Source organism: Solea senegalensis, unplaced genomic scaffold, assembly GCF_019176455.1.
Source record: "Solea senegalensis isolate Sse05_10M unplaced genomic scaffold, IFAPA_SoseM_1 scf7180000014049, whole genome shotgun sequence".
NCBI lineage: Eukaryota > Metazoa > Chordata > Actinopteri > Pleuronectiformes > Soleidae > Solea > Solea senegalensis.
In genome coordinates this window covers 1-25,959 of record NW_025320953.1, presented here as the reverse complement: position 1 = coordinate 25,959, position 25,959 = coordinate 1, and the positions used below count along the sequence as shown (strand labels likewise).

The following is a 25,959-nucleotide window of genomic DNA, read 5'->3' as shown; positions in this document are numbered from 1 at the left end:
AGTCTGCGCCACATCTGCTGCTCCACAGACTCCATGTTCTCCAGAGTATCATCACTGATGGATATCCATACAGATGCTTCTCAATGTAATTTTAAAATGTCCACTATGATGGCTGTTAGCGTGAACAAAATTCCTTAAAAATCTATCTAGGAAATAATCAAATTATTTTTCAAAGGTATAGCGTGTACAATTTGGCACTTTTTTGTATAGTTTCATTTTCTAACTCCAAGGATGTTAACAATTTTTGGCGACTGTTAAAACACGATGATCCAAAATGGCTCCTTCTGGGCTGATGGAAAACAACAATTCGTCAGATGATTTTACTCTTCATGTTATAATTTTTTGCCAAAGAAAAATATTTACATTTTAAACTTTACTCACTGGACCCTTTTAATTAAGGCATTAGTTATGTGTGGAGTTCCACAAGGCTGAAGCCTGGGCCCAATCTTGTTTTTATTTTTCGCTATTATTTTATATTTAAGTTCTTAATGAGCTGCGACAGTTATTAAGTTGATGGACAAATCTACATTTTTGATTAATCTACATCTATTTAGCATTTTTGTTTTGCTTTTAGTGATTAATTACAAACCTTTTAAGCACCTGGAAGTAATTTAACAGCCAAGAAAATAGTGTTTATAACAATTGCTGCCGGAGAAGCCAAACCTGCTTCAAAATGAAAAATTATATTTCTTTGTAAATTGTCGGAGCAGCTGGTGGACGACGCCTCCAAGAGCTTTCGATTAATTAACGCGTTGAAACAATGTCCACACGTGTCCTTGTGATTCTGCGACAGTCACTGTAACCGAGTGGCTGCTCCTCCTGCTGGAGCTGTGAGTATGTGAGAGCCACACCTCTAATTGAACACCGGCATGTCTGAGCATGTTTTGGCCTCCATCAGCTGCTGGTACCCAGGAGACTACGCCCCTCCTCCTCTTCCTTGCAGCAGACAGTCCTCCATCATTGTCCTCTCAAAAACCACTGCCATAATCTTCATAAATCAATTAATTATATCGATAAACGATGATGTGCTAACACCAAATATCAATTATGTGATTTCAGAAAATAAAAACATTGCTCCCACCAGTTTGATTTACTGGCTATATCACTACTTCATGACTCCATGTGGTGGCACTCTATTCAGAAACAACCGCGATATGAACATGCGTAGTAGCTGAAGAAACATAAGTTGACAATGGTAAAAATAACTTGTATAGCTTTTTATTATCGCCACAACCACAGATATTGTGATAATATCTAGCAAGCTAGCAAGGTAGCTATTTAGCTGTATATTCACGGTAATGTATAAAAAAACAAAAATGTCTTTGGGTCATGATTATGTTTGTTGTTTTTGTTCAGTTTTCGTAAAACTTTGAGCTAACTTTTTGCTAATGTTTAACAGTTAGCCAAATATTTGAAAAAATATAGCTAAACTCTGAGCTATTTGTTTGGATAATTTGGAGCAAAGTATTTGGATTTTTTTTTTTACTTAAAAACTATAATAGCCAATGATTTTTTCAAATCATTGGCTATCTTTGGGCAAACTCTTATGACATTTTGGCTAACTTTTAGCTATTGTTTTAGCTGACCATTGAGTTAATTTAGCTTCCATCGTGGATAATACAGTATTTATTTATCACTCACTTTAATTTAAATTCAATTAAATTATATTTTCATGCTTGATTTTCTTTAGATGTTCTTGGTCCCCAGAGGATAAATGTTAACTTTTTTTATTCAAATGTATTTATTTTTTTCCCATGAGGCTTCACAGTTGCAGCCTTTGATAGATGAAGGTTGTTAGCCCTAGCCACACAGCTCTGAGGCTCTCAGTGGAAATGCTAACAGGAAACTAGCAGCTTGGTGTGTGTGTGTGTGTGCGCGCAGTTTGAACAGATGCTCAGGCATTTTGAGGAGAGGGGGCGGAGCCTGAGGGCTGTTTGTTTTTCATTCCGTTGCATTCAGGTGCTGGGGGAGGATGGATAGAAGTGAGACTGTTGTGACTCAGGTGTCCAACAACAGTGGACGTGACGTTGTGTGTAGTCATGTGACCAAATCAAACACACACACACGCACAGTTTAATGTGTAGACACGACAAACTAACTGAGTTTGTGTCGATGATGTCAGACGTGTCAGGTGTTTCACTGCCCTAATCTCTCACTCTCTCTCTGTGCTCAGTTTATATATTTCCCCAGTGCGAGAAAACCAATGCATACAGAATTAATCCACCGGTTTATCTGAGACACACACACACATACAGTACCTGACCTTGTTGCTGTTGTTGACTCCACTAGTTTTCCCACTTTCATTTCTGTGTGTGTTTTTAGATTACAGATTTGTGTTTGTTTGTTTTGATTTCATCTGACTGACATTTGTTTCACCACATATGTTTTTTCTTTGAAAATATAAATATTTATGTATCAATGACGTCTGCGCACACAAACACGCGCACACAAACACACACACACACACACACACACAAAATCAGAAAGTTTTACTCATAATTTTCTTTTTTTCTCCTCCACAGAATCAGACTTTGTGCAAAGGCCTGAATGAACTGCAGAATGGACAGGTACATACACACACCACTAGCTTTTTAGCCATCTTTCAGCTATATTTGGAACCTTTGTATACTTGTAGCTATTTTTTTGGTTAGTTTTGCATTTTGGCTCATGTTGATTTAAGCTATGTGTTAGCCAATGTTTGGCTAACTATCAGTTATTTAATGTTTGGTTCATTATGTAGTGTCTTTCAGCTATTTCTTGGCTAACCTTTAGCTATTTTGGTTGAATTATTTTTAGCTTCTAGTTTTGTTTTTTGGCTAATTTCACTTAAGTTAAGCTATCTTTTTTTGCTATCTTTCTGTTATTTATTTGCTAATTATGAGCTATGTTTTGCCTAACTTTTGGTTAATATTCAGCTCGTTGATCTGCAAATATTTAACAGTTCTTTTCCCCCTAATAACTTTAAAGGTGACATAGAATGCTTGTATCACACATATGTTAGTTATGGAGGTCTACTTACATATATTAACTTGTTTTCATGATTAAAAACCTCCTAATTGCTGCAAACGAGCCGATCAAAATATCTCCTCACTGACGCTCTCGTCAGCCGTGCTGTTTCAGACCAAAACCACACCCCTAGAATGTGGACTGTGTTGTGATTGGCCAGCCAACGAGAGTAGTTCTTCTTCTTCTGCGGTTGAATGTACGCAACCGGATGTGCCCGGACTAGTGCCCGCACCAGGAGGCGCTACGGTGGTGAGAGGAGTGGTGAGGATTTTTGATGACGACATCAAATTAAGGAAGTGCCGATCCGCTTCCGAACTGTTTGTTCTGAAACTTAAGGGTTTCATAAACGAACGTTTATGAAAACGCTGGAGTGTTTAATGTTTTTAAACCAAATTTTAGTTATTTCTGACCAGCTTTTTTTGGCTAACTTCTTGTCTGTTTCTTGAGGCTTCATTGTAAAATCATGATGAGGTGGTTTTTAATTGTAATGGAGGCAGAACGTTGTTGTTTCCCTCTCAGCTGATCGTTGCAGGACTCTTTAATTGTTTGTCTGTTCTCGTTGCCATTTATCCAAACATATAAACCCACGTCCTCGTCGTCCTCTTCTGTGGTTAAAGACTAAGTCCTAATGAAGGAGCCGGCGGCGGCGGCACCGTCCTTTGCCGTGTCCCTGAGGCGTCATTAGATCAATGTTGAACGTCTTAATACGACAGAGTGAGGCTGTTAATGATCCTCCGGAGCATTCTCCAGCACATTCTGAGATGATTAACAGCCGATCAGCTGCAGTGGAGACACATTAGAGGTGTGAGTCCCTTTTTTAAAAAAAAAAGAAAAAAAAAGAGAGAGAGAGAGACTCCGGTCTCTGCTCACTCATGTCCCAGCATGCACTGGGCATCCGCCTGACCTGTGACCTGTCAGTACCAGCAGATTCACTCAGAGGCGAGTTTCTCGCTCTATTATCTGAGCGTCCTCGTCCTTCTGACGCGGCCGTTGCTACGGCGTTGATCCACTTCCTCTTTGAGCAAATTAAATATTGACTCGTCGCATTGACTCGTGGATTTAATTTGAAGTGATTGTGGACACGGAGGAGTGTACGGCGGGGTGCTGTGTGTGTGAGTGTGATGACAGTGGCGATCGAGTGGCTGTCGCCGCTATAATTGGCTGTAAGGTGTGAATCATTGTCAGGGTCAAAAAAAACACCTGTAGTTTATGAGCCAATCAGAGTCAGAGCTGAGGAGGAGGAGGACAGAGAGAAGTTAAATCGTAGGAATTAATGTCTGTGCTGTGGAGAGAGAAATAATGAAAGACAATGTTTGTCTTCTTCATTCTCCTCCTCTTCCCCTTCTCCTCCTCTTCCTTCGTGTCTTCCTCCTCCTCTTCCTTCTTCCTCCTCCTGGTGGCCACTGAGGAGAACTCATCTGTGACGCCGTGTTCCAGAAAGGTGGCGGTGTCTTTCGCTCAGAATCTGTTCTGTCAATATTTGCTCGCCGCCTCAAACTAAACACGGTGATATTAGAAGTCGTCACACTCCGTCACTCTGAGAGAGACAGAGAGACACAGAGAGAGAGAGAGAGAGATAATTTAAAGGAACAGTCCCTCTCCTTTAGAATCACCAAAAAGACTTTAAACCAATTACTCACATAAACTCAACATCTTCAGCTTAATATTGGTTTAAAATGACTCGAGAGAGACATTCAGGTGCAAAACCTCAAAACTACAGTTAATAATTATTTGTGTCATTGATTCATCTGTCAGTCATTCTCCGAATTCATTGATTTGATTTGATTTCAACAAGGTTGAGTCAAGACTTTAAAATCATTCGTAGGAAACCTTTTATGAAACATTTTACGAACAATTAATCAAGTGTTATCAGCATAGAGTGACATTTAATTCTTGTTTCCCCATGTTTTAGGATACATTTGTTTCACCTCACAAAAAGTTGAAATAAAATGAGATTAGATTTGACTTTGAAATTACAGCAGCAGTGAAGACACAGGATATAAAACACACAGTAATATAAATTATACAGAATGTAAAACATCAAAAATACATTTGTTGAAACGTTACTTGTGGAAAAGTATCTGTATATCGACAAATCACGGATCACAGTCACAGATACAGTCGTTGATGACGTTGGCTCCTCCCCCTGTGACATGTGAACCCTGAACTGCAGAGAGAGTGTCGAGATGTTTCCTCGCTCCCTCGGGCTAAAAATGAACGCCGGGTGAGGGTAAAACCCCTCCCCCCTCTCCTTTCTCCGTCTCCTCCTCATGCTCCTCCCCCCCGCCCCCATAACCCGCCTCACTACCCTCATCCTGCAGGAAGTTCTCAGATGTCTGACGTCGCTGTGTGGACAGATGCTCAGTGACGTCCGCTCTCTCAGAATCACATCATTCAATTTGTTTCCAAAGAGCTAAAAGTGAACAAAAACATGATTTGACCACAGAAAATGAAAAGGTTTTAAAAGTCCAAACTTAATTTTTGTTTAAAAATTTTTTTTTGTTTTGATTTCTTTTTTTTGAGGAAAAAAAAAACTTTTTTCAATTTAAAGACCTTTGTTTATTTTTGACAAAGCGACAAAGGTAACTTTTTTCAAGAAAACATTGCCTCCCATCATATGAAGTAGAAATATTAAGAAATGATTAAAAAAAATACAAATATATTGTTCTTTTTATTACCTCACAGGTCTTATTATTATTGACTCATCTGTAGATGAGTAGTCTGTTATTTAATCAATTAAAGAAAAAGTCAAACTTAATTTTGTCACTTTCTTGACTTTTCCCGTATTTCCTGTAAATGCTGGACTTCACAATAAATAAGAAAACATAAAACACTGAATAAATGATGACTGTTCATAGGAGATGATGATAAAATCAAGTTTTATCTTTTGTTTTGTTGCAGCTGATGTTTCTCCTCAGTCAGCATTAGCGTCTGCGCCCCTAGTGTCCCTGCGCTGAACTGCAGCCAGTGGACATTTAAGCAGATTTACAGACGTTTTGTCTGTGCCATAAACTGTGTGTGTGTGTGTGTGTGTGTGTGTGTTTGTTGCTCTTTGTGGCTGCATCTGTCTGCTTCCATTGTTCACAGACGTCCATCTGCCGGCCTCCAGCTAACACCAACCCCCCCTCTCTCTCTTCATGAAGACCAGCTGTCTCTCGTCCCCACTCGATCACTGACGTCAGTGTCACTGACCTGAGTCTACTTTTGTTCACATTTAATCCACATAGTGACACAAAAAAAAAGTTTAATTCAACCCCCACAAAAAAACACAAGTTAAAGCAGAATAACGTTTGCTTTTAACTTTAGTAAGTTGTTAAAAATGAGCGACAGTGAAACTAAAAGTGCCTTCCGTCTGTTGTTTGAAGTGGTTTCCTGAAATCTGATCGAGGTTGTGATGCGCTCGGACGCTGCCGGGCTATAAATGTCTCATGAAAGGGTTTAGATTTACGTCTGTGATCGATGCTCCCGGATGACAACCGTGATTATTGATCACCGAGGGCAGAGGAGAACTTTTACTCGTTTTAAAATTTCACTTAACTCGTTGCAGATTATGGACAATTATTTCTCATTACAAAAATGTAAATTTATGGAATTACACTCGATTAAACGTGGGTAAACATCTTTTGATTTGTTCTTAAAATTCACTTGAATTGATTTCTTGACATACTAAGGGAATCTGGTTAGGACGTCCTGATGAATTAAAAAAAGTAAAGATGTTAAATTAACTTTTTAGGGACTAAGAAAAGTATTTTGATAATGGATAAATCAGTTGGAGTGTTATTTTTTTGTGTAAAAACTACTTCTTATTTGTAAATATTAACCCACTGTGTCACCACAAGCATCTCGAGTCACAGTCGTTGGTGTTTTTAGTGAATGTGAGAGGTCAAAAGGTCGTCTGAGCGGTGCTTCATTTGTTGTCTGGTGAGCGTGATTGTCAGAAAATGTTTCACTTTTAAAGCCTAAAAAACTTTTGAAAAAAGACAGAAATGGACAATGTCCACAAAAAGTAGTAAATCTGGTTTTATATAAAAAATACAGATTTTCTGACTTTATTTGACATCCTCATGAACAAAGACATTGAGCAAAAATGTTAAATTAACTTTTTAAGGACTCGTTCAGAAAAATTAGTCTATCGTCTTCATAGAGAGTAACTTGGTTCCCTTTTCTTTTTGAAACAGGTTAAAAACTGTAATCGCAGACATGTCGAGTCATAGTTGTTGGTGTTTTTAGTGGATGCCAGAGGTCAAAGGGTCATCTGAGCTGTGTTTCAGTTGTTTCTTGGTGAACTCTATAATTGGAAAAGTTTTACTTTTAAAGCCTTGAAAAACATTTACAGTACAATGTTTGACTCAATCTTTAAAAAGACAGAAATGAAAAGATTTGACCTGTTCCTCTCTGGTCTCAGGTTCCTCTCCAGGTTCTGGTTCTGGTTCTGGGTGGTGGTTTTGTGGACAGTGTTTCATGCCCGAGCTGCAGCTCGATCTGCTCACACCGACACTAACCATCATTTAATCAGCAGCAGTAATGTGCGCCGCGTGCTCGCTCAGGCCATTCTTCACCGCCGTGTTATTGGCGATTAGCAGAGCGGTCGAGGTGATGAAGGCAGCGCCGTCTTTTCTGCTCGCAGCTTCACTTCATACAGAGTTTGACCTTTGGGTGGTTTGGGATTGTGATTGGTTTGTGACGGCCGCTGCTGGTCAATAATCCTCCGCTGCTCTGGCTGTGAAGGCGTGTGAGTCTGTCCTCTCTGCAGAGCAGACGTCTTCATTAGGGACAAGGCCTTGGGACGCTCGGTTTCAGGTTTGTTCCTGAACTGAAATATAAACGGTAACGAGTGAAGCTGCCATTTGATAACAGGCTAAAAATACATTATTCTGTTTTGTTAAGTTAAAAATATGATGGTCATCAAATTTCTTTGGCAACAAGAAAACAGGCTGTTTTTTTGTAACATGTTTTTTTTTAGTATTTTTGTTACATTTTATAAAATCTTTTTGGCTAATGTTTTGTTATATTTATAATATTTGCACAAACTATCCCTGTCCAAATCCCTGTTGAGTTAAACTTGTCTGAAAATCTTAATAACCTATCAGAGGTGTCATTGATCCATTGATTAGTGCATTGATTGATTGATAGCTTCAGCCTCCGCTTGTGCATATTTTCCCACTGTGTATGTGTGTGTGTGTGACATTATGTGTCTTGTTCCAAGGAACATGAGGGAAATGAAGCCTGGGGTGTGTTTGATTTGCATTTAAATGGATTTATTGTCCACAGCCAGTGTGACGGGTGGAGGCTGATCACATGATCAGTGTAGGGGTTTGTTTTGTTTTTTCCACCTGTGTGAGGAAAATGGGTAGTTGAGCATTCAGAGCTCATCTTGAGCTGATACTTGACTCATCTCTCGTCGTGAATCTCCTCTCGACCTGCTGCACTTGAGTCGTGGAGCAGCGGGGTCCTCGCTCTCCCTGCCCCGCCCCTTCCCCCCCTCCTAACAGATTGTGGGCCAGCGGCCAGACTCTGACCTGTGTCGCTTCTGATAAGCCGTCTCCCTGCCAGAGGAGGGAGTTCACCTCCACAGGAAATCAATTGGCAATAGCCGAGCCCAGGATACTCAGATATTGGACCTCGGTATGGGTCACAGGTTCTGGAACTTGAGGCGTTCTTTAGTCCTCCTTCGTGGATTTTCTGCCTCTGGCAGTTTCTGATTTCAAGCGATAGTTCAGGTTTGTTTAGACCATCAGCTCCTGTGTCCCTGTGAGCTAAAAACACACATTTTCTCTAAAGACTTTGGTGCAGGAGTGTGAGCGGTTTACAAAACAATGCTAAAGGACCTGGTATACCCAACGATTATGGAACAACACACAGAGAGCATGTTGGGTGCGTGTGGGCAGCGCATGCTCAAACGGAAGTTCCTGAGTATTAAGCCAACCAGAAGAAGTAGACGCCAGCGATAGTCATCCGAACCTCGACCTGGCGACCCTCGAACAGGCTGACACTCCGACTCCTCTGCCTAACGGGCCTTTCAGCCGTGAGCTGCTCGAACAGACAGGATTTGGCACGCACGTTTCTCATTACCGTAACTCCTAGACTGTTTGTGATATCTAGAAAATTCATTACGTTAGCCCCTTCGAGGGGCCGTCCAATCACAGACAAAGATTTACCGGCGTGTAGTACGCTTGTGACGTCAGCTCCTCAGTATCGTCATTCCTAAACGGTTGAATAACTGCCAAATATCGAAAGTGTTTAAAGTTATCTTGGAAAAGAAGCACTCATTCAAAATAAATCCAGGCGGCCTGAATATCACAATGGTCATAAGAGGGTGAAGCTATCATCGATTTTATCAGATGAGCCTTTTTCCTGACGTCTCTGCTGACGGACATATTTCTACTGGTGAGACAAACCAAGAACATCTTAAGGGAATCACTTGGACTCGAGGATGATTAGGTTTTCGTGGTCAAAGTTCAAGGTCACTGTGAGCTTGACCTTGTGATGCACCAAGATTGCCTTGAGGGAAACCTTGGCACTCATATTCACTTGGACTCATGGATGAATAAATGATCTTGTTGTGGTTTGCAGAAACATATGAGCATTTCATTTAAAATTTAATCTCAAAAAATTTGATTGACAGTTGATTTGTGAGCTTGGAAACCACCTCACTTCATGCTGCAGGTGTTGTGAAGTAGGACAAACACCAACCTGGAACATGAAGTGGAAGCTCCAGGTCTTTTCTTTAGTTTCATTTGTGAAGTGGAGGGTTTGAGTTTTTCGTCCTCTTCTTCTACTCGGGTGTAAAAAGCACTGACAGCCGCGTCCCCGTCTCCTCGGCACCTCTTAGGACTGAAGGGCCTTGCTGCTAAATGGCGTGTAAACAAAGAGAGCGCCTGGCAGCTGCGCTGATGGAAATCTGAACAGCTACTAATGCGTTTTTCAGCAGCCTGTTATCTCAGAGGCACACTATCAAAACAGAGCACATAATGAGTGTGTGGATAATCCTGTCCGCTCGCCGCGTCTGCAGTAAACAGCGGCAGCAGCACTGACGGATGACCTTAGCCGTGGTCGCTGAGTAAATTTAAATTCTGCCAGTGGAGTGTGGAGACAGAGGGACGGTGTGTCCACAGATCGTCTGATTCCTGTTTAACTTGACGTGAATGAAAAAAGCAGAACAATGTTAAACTTAAAGCTCAGAATGTTTTTAAAAACTTCCTAAAACAAAGAGACCTGTGTCGAGCTCAGCTGACGTCGCGTCATTCTGTCCAAACCCAAACCTGGCGCAGTCAATGTAATCTCTGTGTAATGTATGACTCTCTGTCCTTCACACACAGCTGTTGCCATGGTTACCACTCGTTTACAGACCTATATGGTGTAAACGGTTGTCATTGAACACATAAATGACCGAACTCCGGTAGTCCTCGCATTCCTCACCTGAGGTTTTCTGTGGCTCTGATTCATGTGGTTGCAGTTTCTCCAACAAAATTCAAGTGATAAAACTCACTATTTGACTAGTTAGGAGTGTACCTAAGTATTTACACGTGAATGTCTTCAGAATGCAACTTCATTTTAAATATGCAAAGTTTTGGGCTAGTTTGGGAAATGTACGTTTAATCTACAACAAGTTACACGATATTTAAGTCATGACATGATATTATCACGATATTTAAGTCACGACAACATATCATCATGATATTTAAGTCGTGACATGATATTATCATGATATTTAAGTCGTGACAAGATATTTAAAGAACGATATTGAAGTTGCAACACGATATTCAAAGCACAATATTTAGGTCGTGACGCGATATTATCACAATATTTAAGTCACATCACGATATTATTATTTTCTTATTATGAATATGTATAAAAGGAAGACACTATAATAATATCGCCATGCAAAATATTGAGATATTTCACTGTATTGATTTCCCCCCCCATCCCGATCACACTGGCACTATTCTAGTCAAACACTTTTAAGGCATTTGTTGGAAATGCTAACTTCGTCTCGTATGCTGAGATATCTAAAAATGGACACGCTGCCATGGACACGCCCTTTTATGACGTACGATAAAAATAAGCAATTTAGCGTCGCAGAGGATGTGGGCTGACCAAGTGTGAAGACGCTACGATAAATTCAGTGTGAGGAGAATTTATCGTAGAGTAAATTTAAAATGCTTGGGAAACATCTTCAGGCCTCGAGTTTTTTCCATGAGCTTGTTCCACGCACAGGATGTAGTGTTGGGTCGATACTCTGTCGTTACCCTGGAGACGTTTTCTCTCTTTATTTAAAGTTTTACAGCTCATTCAATAGTCACTAACCTCGGAGTTGGGGGAAAACAAACATATAAAACCACCTCCCAGGAGCCGTTAACCGATTTCTCTGCTCCAGACAAATGTGTTGAAGAATCTTTGCTGACTCAGCACAGGTTGTTTTTTTTTTCCTCGACATTTTCTGAAGATCCATAACCTGCTGTCATGTGAGCTACAAAACCTTCACAGAAACATAAATGCGTAAAGAAATGAGCTTTTTATTACGGTCGATGCTGGTAACACGACGGTGGGTTCAGTGGGACGTTTGTCCACTGAGCTTTCGACCACCTCCTCCCCCTCCTCCTCTTCCTCCTTCTTCTTCTCTACGTTCTTTTTTTAAACCAGAGGTTGAATTTTCAGCAGCCGCAGGTTCAGACTGACATTTTCCTCTAAATCCTCCTGTTCTGCTGGATGTTCAGATGGATATCGGTTTCATTTCAGTCGAGTCCATTAGCGACGCAGACGCGGGAACCCGGCGAGGTTTCTCTGAGGGATAAACCCTTGCAGCTTCTGAAGAACCTGAAGGTCGTTGAGAGGAAAAAAGAAAAACCTTAATCCTGCTTTAAAGGGTTTTCCTCCGATAACAATAATAATGATAAAAAAGAGAAGAGGAAACGTTTCATCTGCAGCTTCACGAAATAAACGTTTTCAGCCTGTTTGACACATTTATTATCTGTAATGGTTAGGATTTTTATTCTGATTCTTATCGACACTCTTAATTGATTTGACTTAAGCGGCTCAAAGAGGCTGAACAGCTCCACCCAGTGGCTTGGAGGTGGCTGTTGCTGCTAGTGACGTTCCCGGTAAATTTTATTTTATAATGTTTACAAGTTTTTTTAATTTACAGGAATAAGTAATGTAGACTGTTTTTATTGCTAAGCATTAAGGTTTGCATAAGAAGTCCAAAGTCAGTGTCTCTTATTTTGAAAAGCCAGGTTGACAGGAAGTGGTGCTATGTGAGTCTACGAAGAAAAGTATACAAATAAAATGAAAGATATCTATATAAAAAATGACAACTGACAGCTAATTCTTCGCAAAACTTGTATGACATGTATGAAACGAATACAAAAATATATAGAAACTTTACTAAGAACGTGATATAATATGATTTCAAGCAGATTTTTCTCTCCTCACCTTCCCTGTCTCCTCACCTCCTTCCCTGCTCCTCACCTCCTTCCCTCCAGGAGGGCGTGGTCTGTTGAATGAGTGACCTTTAAAACAATCACCTCTAACAAACGCTGAATGGCGAGCGGCGCCCCCTCTGGTCCTAATGCAGGCGACCGCCTGTAGATTCCATTGATCCTGTGAAAAACAATGGAGGCGAACACAAATAACAACACAGGAGGGGGCGCCGTAAAATCATTCATCACAAGAGTTTCTTTCTTCTTCTCTGCGTCAACGTGAGATATAAAAATAAACAGGAAGTTTGTTTGTTTACACTCTGTCTCTGCAGAAGCTGTCCGTCAGAACTTGTCCCGTCGGGACGACCAAGCCGCTGTCCCTTATCAAGCCGTCCACGCAGGGCATCGCCATCTCCGTGGTGCCGGCCAAGGCCCCCGTTTCCATGGTGACCGCACACATGAACGGACAGAAGGCGGCGAGCTCGGAGCCGCTGCAGACGTCCCCCATTAACCTTCAGATGGCCGGCAGGGCGGCGACGGGCGCAGTACACGCCTTCAGCAGCAGGAGGGCGGTAGAGCTGCCGTCGTCTCAGGTGACAAGAACACGCGCGCACACACACACACAAACACCTCCTGTTATGTTTAAAGTGCATTAGCATTACCATTATTTACGTTACAAAAATGTTACAATTATAGCAAACAAAAAAACAAAGGTTACAAAATACCAACATTAGAAAAACACATTATTAATGTCATAAAAACATGTTAATATTCACAAAAACATGTTTACAAAAATAAACTGTCAGCGACAAAAAGTCGTAAAGAGTGGCCGTGGTTTATATATTATATATATATATATATATATTGTATGTGTGTGTGAGTGTATATATATACTGTACTCTGTGATTGGTTGAGACCTGGTGATGTCACAGCTCCTTCCTCATCTTCCCTCACTCTCCTCACACTCTTTCAGTCTCCTTGTCAGGCTGGTGAGGTTAAAGGGGTCAGTGTGTGCGTGTGCGTGTGCGTGTGTAGCTCTTTATGGTCGTATTGTTCAGTCAGAGTGAGCTCTCTCTTCACTCAGCTGCAGGAGTCCACTCTTTTCACACCTCGAGAGTTGTAAAATCTCGGCCAATCAGAGGTCGAGCTGAGGAGTGTGTGTGTGTGTGTGTGTGTGTGTGTGTGTGTGTGTGTGTGTGTGTGTGTGTGTGTGTGTGTGTGTGTGTGTGTGTGTGTGTGTGTGTGTGTGTGTGTGTGTGTTGGGGGTCAGGTCCTTTACACCACCTGGCTGTTAATTCTGAGATCAATGATGAGGTGTAATGGGTTCACTGCTCTGCATGAGTGAACACGTTACAGCTGCTTTGTTCCAGAGCCGTGAACTGGTTTATTTAAATGCGAGGGTGAAAGTGAAGGTGACCACGTCACACACGCACACACCCTGAACTCTGTGGAAAAGTCAACGATAATATATGTATAATGTGCATTTAAATAAATATGAAGATGAAGAACCCTGTATAAAAAAATACTGTGTAAATATCTGGTGATAAAGTTGTTGTCAGATGGAGTCGTGTACAACAGGAACAGCACAACGTTTTTACTTACTTGTAAATGTTGAAAATGTTTACTATATATATATATTCTATATAACGTCTATCCATACATAAAAGCAACTCAAATTGTATAAAATTTTAATTGGGTTTGGTTGGAAGTGGATCCTAAAGGGACAGTCAAACATGTGTGAACTGTGCCTGTTTCCACATCTCACATTATAGATGGAAGTCAGGCTTTAGCATTAGCTTAGCTTAGCACAAACACTGGAAACAAAGGGAAACCGTTAGCACTGGTGCCATCGTCAACAGTAGGCCTCAACAGAGACCATGTATAAGTATGTGTGTGTATATATGTATGTGTTTGTGTGTATATATGTATGCGTATGTATATATGTATATATATATATATATATATGTGTGTGTGTGTGTGTGTGTATATATATATATATATATGTGTGTGTTGTAAAGACCTCAGCGCAGTTTACAAACATGCTCTCATGTTTGTGTTTGTTTTGTGATGAAAGAAAATGTATTTGTAATACAGGAAATCAGTGAGGAGGAGGAGGAGGAGGAGGAGTCACTCCTCCCTTCATACAGAGAACAGGCTCAGGTTTGGAAGAAAGAAACGGCAGCAATTACCAAAATGAAAGCACTCGCACTGCAAGAATTTTCATCTCAGCAGTTGCCATGGGAACAGGCCTTGGCTGCCTCCTCCTGCTCCCCCCTCCCCCACCCGAGCCCTTGCTGAGCCGCTCTGCAGCACAATACAATAAAATGAAGGGGGGGAGGAGCAGCAGTGTGAAGCACAGGGAGAGGAAAGAAAAGTTTCCTGTGATCAGCTGATCTGTGACAACCTGGAAAAACCAACGTTTAGAAGACTAAACCAAAACAACATTTATATGTTATACTTTATTGAAGAAAAACATATCTGTCTCCAATCATCAAATTCACAATGGTTTATATGTGAATTCATCCTCTCTAAATAAGTGTAAAAAGATAAGAACAAACTTTAAATTCATGTCTTTTCAGTTATACAAATAAACTTAAAAACACTTTTTATCTGTAGTTCTGTATAAATGAAAATAACATAAAACAAATCATGTGTAAATGCACTTAAAAACACAAAATTTACGGCTGACTCATGTTGTTTCATATTATTGATGTTCTGAGTAAAGTCGACGTTTGACACAGCTTGGCGTTATAGTGGAGCGCCCCCAGAGGTCAAAGTCGGAAACTACAACAACACCAGAGTGAATCTTGAGACGTTCCCCGTCACATGAACACGTTGGTTTACGTGTAAATAAACAAACAAACCTGTGTGTCTTTTCAGATGTTAGGAACTCTCACTGCTCTGCCCATCAAGGTGCCTACAGTCAGCTCTCTGCACCAACTGGAAGGACAAGCAGCAACACTGTTACCTCAGGTACACACACACACACACACACACACACACACACACAGAGTCATGACTCCGCCCACAGTCACTCACATACAGTAACGTTTCGCTGAAGTTTCTCTTTTCCCGACTCTGAAGTTCAGTCAAAGTTCCGTCTCCCCGTCTACGTTTTCATTTCACCGCGTCTGTGTTTGACCCGTGTCTCTGTGGTCGTGGTTCTCCTGCAGGTCAGGCCAAAGACCCAGATCCCAGACAGCCTCCCCCACAGTCCGTGTCAGGAACTGCAGCCTCTCAGTCTGCAGAGAGCCACCGCCGTGGTCAGCCCTAAGAGCCAGGGCGCCACACTGCCCACCGCCAACAGCACCTTCAGCCCCGACCACCAGCCCAGCGGTCAGAGCGGTGACTCCTCGCCGCAGGCTCCTCCCCACGGCCCGGTGGGAGGAATCGACTCCGGCAGCCTGACTCAGCATGCGTCGGCGGGGCCCGGAGTGGCGTACGCCATCATCGCCGCCTCCCCCGCCACCGGCAACGGAGTGACTGCGGTCAGCGAGGCCGTGAAGGTGCGGCCACTGCTCTGATACTGAGAACCAGGCTGAGTTAAAGGGACAGTTCAGGTTTTTACGTGAGGCACTGACACAGTCAGTCAGTGCTGTGAGCGCCCTCTACAGTTTTACCCTGCTTATGTGTACAGCATCTGAAGAACACATCAGGAAACTGAGGTCTGTAAAGCATTCACTCTCCCACACCAAAGTCCATAGAGAAAATCAGTGATTTTAGCTCATGGGGACACAGGAGCTGCTGGTCTACTGCTCCCTCTTGTGGTCACTTTGTGTCACTGAGCTTAATCTGAATTGAGGATTTTAAACACAGAATTGACAAAATAAGACATTTGAACTTAGTGATGGAGGCAGCAGTGGATCAACAACTCCTGTGTGCTGTGAGGTTAAAATCACTGATTTTCTCTATGGGCTTTGGTGTGGGAGAGTGAGTGCTTTACAAACTTCAGTTTGTCTGTCTCACAGTGAGATAAAGATGTGAAACACATTCTTAAAGATATCGAAGACTTAAACTGACGTAGAATTTATTTTTTAAGTGGATTTGGTTTCTTTTACTTGAAAAACTAAACTGTCCCTTTTAAAAATGCCCTAATTTATCTGTGGTTGTAAAAAAAAACCATCCATCGTTTTTTCCCTCTATACACATCTTACATTTATTTTATTTATTAATTTTTTAATTCTGAACAATTAAAATCAAATCTTTTTTAAAATGTTATTTTACTTTCATCAATGTTCAATTTTACGTTTCTCACTTATTTACTTATTTTAAAATTTGTTTTAATTTATTTTAACTCATGTATGTAATTATTTTTACTATGGTACAAATGTTTTACTTCCTGTTTTTTCACATTTATGAAATACAAATTAAAAGTTGATGTTAATCTGGATTAACGCTTTCAGGTGATCATAATCCAGCCACAGGCTGCGAGCAGTGGCAGCACCGAGGCGTCGCCGGGCATCCAGGCTGACCTGCCCTCACAGGAGGCTCCGCCCACTCCCAAATCCCCGTCCCTTAAGAAAGACGAGGACCCAGAGGTGAGAAAAGTTTGGAAAAGTTTAGAAAAGTCGAAAAAGTTTAGAAAACGTTAGCAAAGTTTGTTTTCTCTTAAAAAACCTTTTGTTTTTGTTCTGTCACAGAAAATCGCCTTCATGGTCGCGCTCGGCCTCGTCACCACTGAACACCTGGAAGGTAAAATTCACGCCCTTTTTTTTTTTAAATGTTTTTTTTTTTTTAAATGTAGATTTCCAGCTAAAATAAATCAAACTGATTTTGTGGTGAACAGAAATCCAGCTGAAGCGTCAGGAAAGGAAGAGACGAAGCACAGCCAACCCGGCGTACAGCGGCCTCTTTGAACCCGAGGTCGGAAACAGTTCCCGAGGAAACGGATTTTTATTTTAGCACACGTTGATTTTTTCTAAATGTACATTTTTGTTGTCTCTGCAGCGTAAACGCCTGGCGTCACATTATCTGAACAGCTCCCTCTACCTGTCGGCACGAGGTAAAACATCGTTCCTCATATTATTATTATTATAATGTATGTATTATGTTACTGGACATTTTTTTAACATCTCACTAAAAGACTTTGAATTAAAATGAAAAAGAAAATGTAAAAACTTGCTTTAAAAAAAAAGCCAATTAATGCATTTAAAAAAATCCATACTGTTTTTTTCTTTGACTTTATTTACTTGATTTTTCTTGTAAAACAAAATTGGAATTTTTTACAAGTTCTTTTTTTTTTATGAATTTATTTACTAAAAGCTTAAGTTTTTTTTAATTTACGTAAATTATGTTATTGTTTTTTATATACTCCCATATTTTTATTTTTATAGTTACCAAAATGCAAGTAATTTTTTTATTCTGTATTTTTAAAAAAAATGTTTTTACATATTTGACATAACTTAAAATATAAAAATTATTGATTAATACACTTTTTATTGGTCTTTTTTTCCCCAAAAAACTTCCATATGTTTTACTTTTACTATGTCAAAATCTTTTTTTTCTTCATATACTTTTTCACATATTTTTCTCCACATTTTTGTAAATACTTTTTTAAAATAATACAATTTTTAGTACAGGTCATAAAAAACACTAATATTTCTCTAGAAAGTAGAAAAGTAAAAAAAAAAAAGTTAGATAATTTTTTTAATCTGTCTGATGTTCATGACACGACTTCACGTCACATCACAGCTTCTGCTCAGGCTCCGCCCACACTAACAACTGAAAACACATGTTACTAACAGGCTCAATCGTGGTAGCTATGGCTACAGCTGATTGAGGGGGTGTGGCCTCTGAGTGTAAACACTTTAATTGGCTGCTTCCATTTTGCTTCTTCACGTTAACCTGCCGCCGCTGTCTGTCGCCACTAACTCTGCTCTGCTTCCATTCACACGCAGACACTGAGGACCTCTGCTGGAAGGTAGGTCACATGACACGCCGCCTCAAGTCTTTTATTTTGAAAATCAAACAGAACAAACATCAAAAGAAATTAGAAAGAAATTGAAATATTTTCAAAGCGCTAAGGTGTCATTTTATTAGCTGTGTTCTTGTTTTATTTTAAAGAAACATGTTTTCTGTCACGTGAACAAACTTAAACTGACTGGCGTTTTATTGTGGCGTCAGGAGGAAGTGGAGCATGACGACCACTGCGCCGTCTGTAAGGAGGACGGCGAGCTGCAGCCGTGCCACAACTGTCCCCGCGCCTTCCACCCCAACTGCCTCTACCCGCCACTCAAGACTCCGCCCAGAGGCCCCTGGTACTGCCCCAAGTGCCAGAAGAAGGTACTGCAGGTCATGTGTGACCGCTCGGTCACGATGATGTCGTTTCCGCGCGGCAGTGAACTCACCGTGTCTCTGCTCCTCAGGTCCTGAACAAGGAGAACATGTCGTGGCCTCAGAACTTTGTCCAGTCCTACGTCACACACAAGACGGGTGAGAGCGCGACACTAACTGTGTGTGTGTGTGTGTGTGTGTTGTCGTCATGGTGATGATGATGATGATGATGATTTTGTTTGTGTGCTAACAAACAGTGAGGCAGGAGGAGAAGCGACGACTCCTGAGACGAAACAGCGAGCTGAAGAAAGCGTGCGTTCACCTGGAGGAGCAGGACAAAGAACTCAACGACACCATCGAGGTATAACATACACACACACACACACACACACACATCATAGACATAATGGTTTCTCTAACCCGTTACCTTAAACCCTGAACCCTTAACCTCATCATAAAACCAGGTCTTAACCCTAAAAAAAGCCCTTTAAAGTTTTTAGGATCAAACAAAATGTCCCCACAAAAAATAAATACAAGCGCGCGCACACACACACACACCTGGGCTCACATGATGCCTTCATAGATAAAGTTAGAAGAATAAAATCTACAGCAAAATCTTTAATAAAATTTATAATTTTATTTTATGCTAAAATGTTAGCGCCATGTTCTTCGTTGGTTTTATTTAAAGCAGAAAAACGTTTAGCAGCAAAATTTTACTGTTTTTTTTTTTTCAGTTTCTTAAATGTTCAGTATATTTTTCTTGGTTTAACAAAGAACATTTTTAAATCTCAATCATTCTAGTTTTAAAAAAACAGATTTTTTAAAAGACTTTAAAGACCCAGGAGGTCATTTATTTACCCGTTGCTGTTTTTTCTTTGTCAGAAATGTCGGGACGCGAGGGAGCGACTCCTCTCGCAGCAGCGAGACGCGCAGGCGTCGCTCGACCGCCTCAAGTCGCTCGTGCGACTCATCCAGCGCGACCAGCTGATCCAGGTCACCATGACGACCACCGCCACCATCGCCGCCGCCTCGCTGCTCTCACAGTCCTGCATCAAAGCCACCAGCACCGTCGCCGCCGCCCAGGGCGCTCTGACCACGCCCCTGCAGAAGAGCCACGCCCACAGCCAGGACAACAACTAGCCCCGCCCACTCCAGATTCGCTTTGTCCGGATTTAAAAATCGTCAACGAACTGAGATGGCGCCGACGTCCACACGAGTCAAGTATTTTTAAAAAAAATGACACCTACAGTGCTTAACGAGATTTCTGTTTCTTTTCTTTTTTTTCTTTTTTTTTTAAAAATACGTTCTTTTCTATTTATTAATGTTCTTGGCCTTAATGTATTTATGACATCACAGAAACATATTTACATATTTCCCTTTTGTAAACACAAATCCGCGATACGAGAGAGCGAGGTAGAGTTAGCCGTAGAGACGCGAGGACGTTGTGTACATTATTATTATTATTATTATTATTATTATATATTATCTGCGTAGATGTTTGTTTCTGCCATAACGATTCAGGAAGACGTTTTCATCGCGTACGAGCCTTCAAAACAAAAACGAGAACAGAGAGAATAATAACGTTTTTTTCAGTATTAATAGTCAGAGAAAAAAGTATTTAAGAGGAAAAAAAAACTACAGAAAATGAGCGTTTTCTAGTGGAGAGTTTAGTATTTTCACGCTGGTTCCCGTTGATAAATATGTGAGTATTCAAGGGGATCAATGTACATATGTTGTATTATTCTTCTTCTTCTTCTTATTGTTATTATTATGAATAATATCGTCATCGCAGGTTGTGTTGGTCGTCACATCCGAAAACTGAGTGTCCGTTTGTTTTCTGCTTGCTCAACTGCAAACAAGAAAATTACCAAAAAATGACAAAAAACTAACATTTTTAATTCCTAATGTTTTATTAATTTATTAATAATAATCCACAAAAATGTTAGCGTTAATTTTGTGACATCAGTTAAAAAAAAATTGATGTATTCCCCCACCATTAACTCTATATATTGTATCTATTTTTTTACACGTTTTATTTATTTATTTATTTTATATTTGTTGATGGGGTGGAAATTGCCAGAGACGCCGCGATACGGTATTATCGCGATATTCTCACACAACAATTCTAGTGAGAGCGAGCACATTGCTCCCTCTAGTGGACTGAAACGTCAAAAAGTTTAATATTTTACTTGTAATGTCGGTTCAAAAACATTTCAATACTTGTCAAAAATATCAAGATTTTTCACTGTCTCGATTTTGCCCGAACAGAATTTTTTTTATTTATTTTGAATTATTTTGATTTCAAACAAATTTTTTTTGCATTAAAGTCATTTTCTTGTTTGCCGAACAAACACGGGGCGACAGTTTAGTTTGTTCGCAGCTGCACTCAAACGCACCATGACGACGACGATGATGTAACCAGTGTAGGACAAAAAAAATGCCAAAAACTCTTTGTTTTTTTTCTACTGGGATGGTTCATCTTTCATGCTTTTGTTTTATATTCTATTCTCTAGAAACGTTTTTTTTACTGGTGTTTTTTGAACGTGTCACCGGTGACGAGCCTGTTAACGACAGACCAACACTCACTGCCTCAAGTACAAATCATTTCAAATCCAGGGTTTTTTCCGTCTTTGTTGCGCCATTTTTTTTCTTAAACGCCGCCGACGAGGAACGAAGACGACTCTGTCGCAAACTGCAACAACGCTTTTCTGACGGTCGGTGGACACGCGGGAACGGAGACGCCGTTGTCCTCGTCCCCGCGGCGTCCATTTATCCCGCTAGTCTTCCTGCTGGTCCAGAGAGTTCCTTTTTTTCCATCATATGTTACATCAACGTAGATTTAGTGCATTTTTTAAAGTCGCCATCGCACAAACACGAACAAACGGTTGAAATAAGAAAACAAACAAAAAAGACGATAAATGCCTTTATCACGCAAGAAGAAAATGTGACTTAAAGGAATCGAGAGAAGAGATTTTTTTTTGTGTTTTTTTTTTAATCATATCAGACTGCGTTCGATTGATCGCGAACAAAATGCTGCGTCCGAGGCAAAATGTACGTGGAATTTTCATGAAAAATTATCATTTAGCTTCGTATAAAACACGAAGATTCTAAAAGTAAAAGTCAAAAGAGTCTGAAGGTCTGTGATCAATTCAGTCCATTAAAAAATTGGAAATTAACAGGAACACAAAAATTCCATGAAGCTAAAAAGAAACCAAAACAAAAACATTGCACCGTGAACAAAATGACCAGAAAAAGTTTGGTGGAATTTTAAAAAATGAAATAAAAATTCTGAATTTCTTTTGGACGTAAAGCGCCACAGACCCCAGACTCTTCAGTCAGCCTATGATCAATATTGTGGAACGTTATCGCAGACAAAGTCAATGTTTCTGAATCGCGATACAGAGTCATGAAAAAGAGAACTACAACAAAATCTGAATGAAAACAATTTCATGTAAATTGTTGTTTTTTTTTAAATTCATGCACCTTTACAAAAATATTCTAAAAATGTGTAGATTTGTCGTTTTAAAAAAACAACCCTAACCTTGAAAATTTTGTGAAATATCTTTGACAAAATTGTGACAGAAATGTTTTCATATTTCTTTGAATTTTTTGAAGTTTTTAAATTTTTTTTAAATTTCCTGACACAATTTTGTCAAAAAATTCCAAAAACAGATATGTTAATAAACATATCATGAATTTTAACTCAATAAATAACAAAATATGATTATCGAGTATCAAAAGTATTTTTAGACTTATCAATTTGAATCTTTTTTGCGACTCTGTACCACAAATAAATATCACGAATAAATTCATTATCACACACCATGTGATCCACATGAAAAAAAAAAAGAGTGAAACCATATCAGCGCTTTGTGTCGTGTCAACCCCGTCAAACTCCGCCTTTCCCGAACAATAAAAGGTTTTGAAAAAAACTAAAACTCCGCCCACCAACCTCTTCATCCATATCTAGAAACTCTTCTCCGGGAGAAACTGTGCCGCGCTTTAACAAATCTATTTTAATACACAACACCACATTTGAACAAATACGAAAAAAAAAACTAGAACATTTTTATATTCTTTTATCAATGAGCAAAAAAAAAGAAAGAAGAAAAAGAGCGAGAGAAGGAAGTGGAGCATGAACGTTAGCCGGTTCTGCATTCTGATGTTGTTTGTGTTATTTTGTTTTGCCATAAGGGGGCGACGATGACGACATGACGTGTAGATGGAAATGAAACTGTGTGTTGAAGTAGTTTTGTTTGTCATTGATCGCGGGGACCGTCCAGTGGATTCGTGTGTATAGGAAAGTGTTTGTCTTAAATATGCCAATGTAGTTTTTTTTTTCTTTTCTTCTTTACGATGCATTTAAAAAAAAATCAAAAGGAAAAAAAAAGTCGATCGGTGGAAGTTGGTTATTGGTTAAAGAGTAGTCTCACTTTTTTGTACCAAGTTCTTACAAAAAATTGAATCAATAATAAACAAATTCAAGAACAAAAGCTTTTTGAATTATTTTTTTTGGGTTCAATTGCAAACATGGACACTGGCAGCAGGGGGTGCTCAGTGACTGTTGAATAAACTGAAAGGATTTTACAACTTTAAATTGTAATATTAACTTTAAGTGACAATTTTACTAAATATTAAATTGGTGACGTCTTTTTAAAATTTCTATTCCTATTTTTAATGACCTACTGTTCTTACATATGTTTAATAACTTGTTTCAAGCGCTAAATTAAATGTTTTGTTAATTCAAAAATACTGAGACAAACTCATTTCATGAAGCAGTTTATTATATAAAAAAACCTCAGAATTTACAAATGCAAACGTCACGGACAACAAGAAAATCCAAAAGTCTGTAGTAATTTAAGCGTTACACGCTCACAAAATCAACCAATAAAAGTTTTTCGTTTTTTTGACCCTGAATGATGAAACAAAATGGAAGACTGTTGTACCTAATAAAGTGGCTGTTAATGTATGAACAGCTGACTGAAGACGGTAAACGTCCTCAAAAATGATATGATTAAAAACACTTTCAATATTTATTACATTTATATATAGTTTGAACTAATGCATAAACGGTTGTGTGTCATCTGCGTAGAGTGTGATCCACATATTCTGTTAACGTTAGCAAATTCAACTTTCTTTGTCTATGCTTTTCTCAGAGTTGTTTTCCAGTGTTTGGACGATACAAATATCCATAAAAGTCCAAAAAGAATGCGACCAAAGTTACGATTTTGACAAATTCTGTTTAAAGACAAAAAACACACAAAAACGATGACAAACCAAACAGAAAAAAGTAAAGGACTATTTAAACAAACAAGACTTGGGTGGAGCTGTGGCGAGGTGGTGGCGTCCAGATTCAGGGCATCACCTGACCAGGTGGACAGCGTGAGCCGAACACGGTGTGGAAATGTTCGATGAGGAGTTCGGCGAAGATGTTGATTGGCGTGAGAGCGGTGAGCGAGATCGAGCCGTGACGAGGCCACACCAGGTTCACGCCAAAGACACACGCCAGGTTGGACGGACTCATTTTGTTCACAATGCTCTCCTGAGACACCTGAAGCGACCAATCACAGGAGGGGTGGGGCCATCACAATTATCGCAGAATTTTACAGTAATCAGAAACTTTTTGAAGCGTCAGTTATCAAAGTGTAGCTCACGTTTGTTGACGAGTGAAAGAGTTTGCATGCTCGTAACATATTTTTCTTATGTTTTTTTTTTGAACACTCACCATGTGCAGGAAACACAGCAGATATTTGACCACGATGAAATGATGCTCAGGAAGAGACTCAACGATCTGTTTACACCTGGTCACACGGAGGATGCTCTCCACGTCTGAGACACAAGGAAAATCGACATTTTAACTTCACAACACTTTGTTTTTTTTTTTTTTGTTTAATCCACTGTGATGCAGGGACTCACTGAGGATGTCCAGGACCTGGTTGTAGACTCTGAAAGTGAGCAGAGGTTCAGACAATTCCCTGAGAAAGGTCTTCAGGATCACCGCGGCGACGTGGACGTCTCTGTACTGGTCAAAGTTTACAGGTTTACCTAAAAAGAAACAGAATTAAAACAAACTATGGTTTACATACACTTCATATAAAATCCAGATTTTTGGCTGAATATTCATAATTTTTATGTCATATTTAAAGAACACCCACACCAAAGTCCATTGAAATTTTTTTAGCACAGAGGCACAGGAGCTGCTGGTCAACTGCTGCCTCGTGTGGTCAGTTTGCGTCACTAAGGTAAATCCAAACAAGGATTTCTGATGCCGAATTCAGAAAATCACACTTTTTGAACTTAGTGATGGAGGCAGCAGTGGATCAAAAATTCCTGTGTGCTGTGATGTCAAAATCATTTTCTCTGTGTGGGAGAGTGAGTGGTTTACAAACTTCAGTTTCCTGTTGTAAAAGTGTGTAACATGTTGAAGCTGCTGAGAAAGAACAGTGTTCTTATGGTGGTTATCAGTACAGGGGGCGCTCACAGTAAATCTACACCTACAAGAACCTGAACCATCCCGGTAATCATTTCTTCAGCCGGGTCCTCTGCGTCTCCACTGAGTCAGTGGACTTTAATGAAGTGGAGTGTCTCAGACTCAGACTCAATGTTATCTGAACTGCTGCGCTCACATGTATTGATCTTCCCTTCCTGGTTATGCAGTACAAAGAGGGCGACGACACTTACCAAGGTTATAGAGTTTCTGGACGTCCTTGATGAGCTGAACTCGAGCCGAACGCCTGAAGAGGCCCTCAGTCCTCAGACCTGAGTCACAGAACGACAGGAAACTGAGTCATTCACTCATGATTACATACACTTGTTAACTCAAAGGTAAGCAGTTAATCCATGAGTATGTTGCAATTTTCAAACAATCTAAAGTTCTACGAAACGATGAAAACACGGTATCAGTGAATCTATGAAATGAATACTTTTTTTGTATTATTTTGTAACACATTCTAATCTATGACATTTTTGACGACATTCTGTACTATGACTTTTTTGTCTCAAAAGTGGTCAAAAAAGTCATACTTTAGTATGTCGTCCAAAATGAAAGAAAAAAGTCATACTTTAGTATGTCGTCCAAAAGTGGTCAAAAAAGTCATACTATAGTATGTTGTCAAAAATGAGACAAAAAGGTCATACTTTAGTATGTGGTCCAAAAATGGTCAAAAAAGTCATACTTTAGTATGTCGTCCAAAAGTGGTGAGAAAAGTCATACTTTAGTATGTCGTCCAAAAATTTTCAAAAAAGTCATACTTTAGTATGT

The 25,959-nt window shown here is 39.8% G+C and overlaps 2 protein-coding genes across 3 annotated transcripts in view; one reads left to right on the top strand and one right to left on the bottom strand.

The window, feature by feature from the left end:
• phf21b (PHD finger protein 21B) overlaps positions 1-22,528 on the top strand; it is a 44,749-nt gene extending 22,221 nt beyond the window's left edge. For both annotated transcript variants that reach the window (XM_044015963.1, XM_044015964.1), the window contains exons 2-14: positions 2,523-2,567; positions 12,758-13,018; positions 15,306-15,398; positions 15,599-15,931; positions 16,829-16,963; positions 17,066-17,117; positions 17,212-17,288; positions 17,373-17,427; positions 18,323-18,345; positions 18,549-18,707; positions 18,791-18,857; positions 18,956-19,059; positions 19,581-22,528. In XM_044015963.1, coding sequence (XP_043871898.1) covers positions 2,523-2,567; positions 12,758-13,018; positions 15,306-15,398; positions 15,599-15,931; positions 16,829-16,963; positions 17,066-17,117; positions 17,212-17,288; positions 17,373-17,427; positions 18,323-18,345; positions 18,549-18,707; positions 18,791-18,857; positions 18,956-19,059; positions 19,581-19,838 — 1,662 coding nt within the window. In that variant the 3' untranslated portion in view covers positions 19,839-22,528. The remainder of the gene's footprint in view (positions 1-2,522; positions 2,568-12,757; positions 13,019-15,305; positions 15,399-15,598; positions 15,932-16,828; positions 16,964-17,065; positions 17,118-17,211; positions 17,289-17,372; positions 17,428-18,322; positions 18,346-18,548; positions 18,708-18,790; positions 18,858-18,955; positions 19,060-19,580) is intronic.
• A 933-nt stretch (positions 22,529-23,461) lies between these two features.
• Positions 23,462-25,485, bottom strand: LOC122760782 (rho GTPase-activating protein 8-like; the record flags this gene model as incomplete). The annotated part of the gene is made up of 4 exons (XM_044015965.1): positions 23,462-24,249; positions 24,424-24,527; positions 24,615-24,743; positions 25,380-25,485. Coding segments are annotated over 4 exons (537 nt in total), but the record flags the coding sequence as incomplete, so codon positions are not given.
• Positions 25,486-25,959: the final 474 nt, after the last annotated feature.